The sequence below is a fragment of the Perca flavescens genome, chromosome 16 (genome assembly GCF_004354835.1).
Source record: "Perca flavescens isolate YP-PL-M2 chromosome 16, PFLA_1.0, whole genome shotgun sequence".
In the NCBI taxonomy this organism is placed as follows: domain Eukaryota; kingdom Metazoa; phylum Chordata; class Actinopteri; order Perciformes; family Percidae; genus Perca; species Perca flavescens.
In genome coordinates, this window is record NC_041346.1 from 29,871,135 (window position 1) to 29,876,134 (window position 5,000).

Below are 5,000 nucleotides of genomic sequence, written 5' to 3' on the forward strand. Positions count from 1 at the left end.
CTCCTCTCTAAATGAATGGGCAGAGAGTCAGAACTGCACTTTCACTGGTCCTCGGGACATAAAAACTACATGTATAGAAACAGCAGTAGAATATGATAAAAATCGCTGAAAAAGTTTGATGACTTTGCCCCAAAATAAGGTTTAAAATGCCTTTTTCCCCCCACAGGTTATACTGTTACTACGCCTTAACGCTTTATATATATCTATGGTTGTGCCAAGCCAGAGACAATTTAAGGACTTTGGCCAAGCACTTAAACAAATGCTCAATGTCATTTGTTTTATCAGTGTACAGTACAATATTTTGAATTATTATTTTTCTTGTGTCTTGTTCTTCTTGTGTCTCACTTTTTCTTGTTGTTTTAACAGTTACGTTAATGCTAGCTAACGTTATAGCGTTGATAACTGATGCTACGTCATGAAGCTAGCTTCGTCGCGTTGCTAATATTAGCAAAAAAGAATTTGCTGTTTCGGATGCTAACGTTAGCATAGCTAGCCTAGTCTTTTAACGTTACTTACCGTTAGGCTGGTTTAGTAGGTCTCCGCTGTTGCAAAACCTCAACTGTGCGCATGCGTCAGTGGATCCAGACGATAGGCTTAAATGTTTCCCGGCTTGACTGTTAAAAAGCAGATGATTGGCTTTCCAGCGGGAGGGGCGGGACATGTGCATACAACCGCCCTCTTTGCCGTTACGGGTTTTCCTTATATAGTTGTATTGAGGATTGAGGAAGTGGCATGTCTCTTCTAAATAGTCTCTGAATAAGATGATGCCTCCTTTGCATATTTAACATATTTAAATGTTTATTTAACATTTGTGTAACGTGTAATACAACAAATAACCTTAATCAAAGTAATCAAAGTAGGTTTCACGGTGATATCTGTTAAGGTCAAATGTCAACCCTTAATTCTTGTGTTTACCAGAGATGTGCTCGTACGTTTCTTGGAAATAAGTCACTCAGCATGAAAAAACTGACTAATGGACTAAAAAAATCTAAGTTGACTAAGACCAAAACCACCGATTAGCTAGTCGACTAAGAGGGAGCAGCCCTAAAGTTTGGACACACCTTCTCATTCAATGTGTTTTCTTTATTTTCATGACTATTTACATTGTAGATTCTCACTGAAGGCATCAAAACTATGAATGAACACATATGGAATTATGTACTTAACAAAAAAGTGTGAAATAACTGAAAACATGTCTTATATTTTAGATTCTTCAAAGTAGCCACCCTTTGCTTTTTTTGATAACTCTGCAAACCCTTGGTGTTCTCTCAATGAGCTTCATGAGGTAGTCACCTGAAATGGTTTTACCTTCACAGGTGTGCTTTGTCAGGGTTAATTAGTGGAAGTTTTTTCCCTTATTAATAAAAAAGCAAAGGGTGGCTACTTTGAAGAATCTAAAATATAAGACATGTTTTCAGTTATTTCACACTTTTTTGTTAAGTACATAATTCCATATGTGTTCATTCATAGTTTTGATGCCTTCAGTGAGAATCTACAATGTAAATAGTCATGAAAATAAAAAGGAAACTTTTGGCCTGTACTATATATTAAATGAACTAAAACACTGATCTGTCCCTCGTCCCATCAGGAGTCGGAGCCCAAGGGCTTCATGGGTAAACTGTACGCCATCCAGGACGTGTTCATCAGCGTTCAGAGCGCTCTGGACGACGTGGCTTCCTACGGAGAGCGGATAAAGAAGTACGTATCACCGAGGGTGGATTTCACCACAGGGACTGGACTCAGCGTAAAGGAATCTCAGTTTTTATTTACAGTTGATATGTTTTACTTAAACCTACAGTACAGGCCAAAAGTTTGGACACACCTTCTTATTCAATGCGTTTCCTTTTTATTTTCATGACTATTTACATTGTAGATTCTCACTGAATCATGACTATTTATGACAAAAGTGTGAAATAACTGAAAACATGTCTTATATTTTAGATTCTTCAAAGTAGCCACCCTTTGCTTTTTTATTAATAAGGGAAAAACTTCCACTAATTAACCCTGACAAAGCACACCTGTGAAGGTAAAACCATTTCAGGTGACTACCTCATGAAGCTCATTGAGAGAACACCAAGGGTTTGCAGAGTTATCAAAAAAAGCAAAGGGTGACTACTTTGAAGAATCTAAAATATAAGACATGTTTTCAGTTATTTCACACTTTTTTGTTAAGTACATAATTCCATATGTGTTCATTCATAGTTTTGATGCCTTCAGTGAGAATCTACAATGTAAATAGTCATGAAAATAAAAAGGAAACGCATTGAATGAGAAGGTGTGTCCAAACTTTTGGCCTGTACTGTATGTATATATTTAAAAAAGGAGCTCAAAACGACAGTTGGCGACATTAAAGAACAGCGTGTTTATGGCTAATATGGTCAAAATTAAATGATTGATTGATTAATAATGTATATTATTCAGTCCCTCCAGGATTTCGCGGCCTTTTTTTTGAGATTGTTACGGGCCAAAATGCCTGATTTCGCGGGAGCTTTTGTAAAAAATTGCGATAAAAGTTGCGATGTATTTTGTATGTTTGTTGCAATGAAGTTGCGGGAGACAGTGAAAGTTGCAAAAAAGTTGTGATTTGATTTTTTTTTTTTTTTGTGTAGTTCTTTAAAAATAAAAAGGAAACATGTTTTGGGGAGAATAAAACTATCCTGGGCTGAGCTTTCCTAGTAACCTTATACCAGAAAGGCTCAGGATGCTGCAAATGTTGGTATAATATGGAAATGGCTGGTGGATTTAAGACAAAAAAAATAATAATTTATTGAATGAATCAAATTTGAAAATATCTATCAGTGGCTTGTTGATCTTTACATTGTTAGGTAATTTCCTAACCTGGCCTGGGACTCCCATTCATACAGTTTGATAAAGTACTGACTTTAACTTATCTTTGCACTTACAATAACGAGCGTAGCTGTCCTCAATTTAGGTGATCGCGTCGTCTCATCTCCTTTTTCTCCTGCATCCACCGTATGTGTTGTTTGTGTGTGTGTCTGTGTGTGTTTGTGTGTGTGTCTGTGTGTGTGTGTGTGTGTGTGTGTTGTGTGTGTGTCTGTGTGTGTGCAAGCGTCAGTCGCGGAGGGAACGGAGCAGTAGCCCCACCCGCTGCAGAGAGCCGACAGCCAGGATTTTATTTTGTAGGTAAATGTGAGACGTTGGCAGCACACACGTCTGCTGCTGCATCTTCCGAACGAAACAAGGAAGTGAGTTTGCTGACGTATGACGACGCTTTGCAGGAGACCGCGGTGATTGGTCAAAATTGCGAGTCGCACCAAAGTCGCGGTGATTGGTTGAATTTAGAGATGGTCCGATACCATTTTTTGCTTCCCGATACCGATTCCGATACCTGAACTTGCGTATCGGCCGATACCGAGTACCGATCAGATACCAGTGTGTCATATATTTAATTATGTTTTAACAGCTGTATACTACTATCCCTGTATGGATGTGATATGATGTATAACAGCTGTATACTACTATCTCTGTATGATGATATGATGTATAACAGCTGTATACTACTATCCCTGTATGGATGTGATATGATGTATAACAGCTGTATACTACTATCTCTGTATAGATGTGATATGATGTATAACAGCTGTATACTACTATCCCTGTATGGATGTGATATGATTATCTGTGTTGTCGGTCTGGTTCAGGTTAAACTCTTTGTGAAACATGAACAAACACAAACAATGAATGCCCCAGAACTTTCTTTCATTCTCCAGTTTGACTGGTCAGCTATAACGGAAAAAGAACATAAATAAACTACTTTAACGTAGATTTTCTTCAGGGCTTTATTACGTGGTATCGGATCGTGCATAAACTCCAGTACTTCCCGATACCGATACCAGCGTTTTAGGCGGTATCGGGACATCTCTAGTTGAATTCGCGTGAATTGGCGCGATCGCGACATCGTGAAATCCTGGAGGGACTGATTATGAATGTGAAGAAGAACAGACGCTGCACTTTTCAAACGTTTCCTCTGGACATTCGGTGTAACACAACTGTTAAAACATTTGACCAAAGCAAGAATTAAAACCTGAAATAACTTTCTGTAAGTCTGTCTTTGTGTTCTGCCCTCCTTCCCCTGCAGCACCGGTAACTGGACAGTGCCTTTTCTCAGCTGGCTAGCGATTGCTGCCTTATGTTTGGCCACAGTCCTCCTCTACCTCATTCCTCTTCGGTACCTTGTGCTGGCGTGGGGTGAGTCCTGCTTTCATCAGGCATTTTCCAAACTATCGGTATCGGCATTTTTAATGGCCGATAAATTAATCTTTAAAAAAATACAATAAAAACATACGAAACCCCCTTCAACCATGTTCTGAGTGTTGGCGTTGCGTAGTCTGTCCACCAGAGGGCGCTCTACAACCTCCCTGTTGGCTACACTTTGATTTATTGTTGTTGTTATTTTGTTTTTGTTCAAAGGACTTTAAGTTTCATATCTTAAGTTTTTATTTTTATACGTTTTATTTATCAGAACGTTAAAAGTTGCCCTGCCACACAAAAACATTTTTACTTGTATTTTTTATTTTTTTTAAATATGTCAGGTCCATGTGTGTTTGTGTTATGTGGTGAATGTGAAAATGAACTGCTGCCTCCTCTGTCAGCTCTAGCCACTGGACAGAAATAAGCAGAGAAATCAGACCAATCACAAAAGCTGGTCAGTATGCAGTGACGGACTGATAATCTGGCATTTGGGCAGATGCCAGAGGGGCTCTCGGCCCCCTTTCAAGCATCAATAACAAAGTTCTTTTGCTAAACGATAGCCAAATGTATCCAAATTCTTCACACTTACTAGTTGCGTAATCTGATTTGTATTTATACCACATATGAGTCACTCAATATCGCAGTCATGGTTACCCTGGTTACCCTCTACAGTCACGAACTTTTACATCATTCTGTATTGTTTTGTAGCAAAATTACTTAGTCAGATCAGATGTTCAAAAACGTAAACGTGCATGGTTTGAAATAAACAAATCTACCTGCATTTCTTT

General features: G+C 38.6%; 1 protein-coding gene across 3 annotated transcripts in view; it reads left to right on the forward strand.

Annotated features, from left to right (window-relative positions):
- Positions 1 to 5,000, forward strand: part of mctp1b (multiple C2 domains, transmembrane 1b) — an 89,400-nt gene that overhangs the window by 78,955 nt on the left and 5,445 nt on the right. For all 3 annotated transcript variants that reach the window (XM_028600803.1, XM_028600804.1, XM_028600805.1), the window contains exons 17-18: positions 1,589 to 1,698; positions 4,100 to 4,209. In XM_028600803.1, coding sequence (XP_028456604.1) covers positions 1,589 to 1,698; positions 4,100 to 4,209 — 220 coding nt within the window. The remainder of the gene's footprint in view (positions 1 to 1,588; positions 1,699 to 4,099; positions 4,210 to 5,000) is intronic.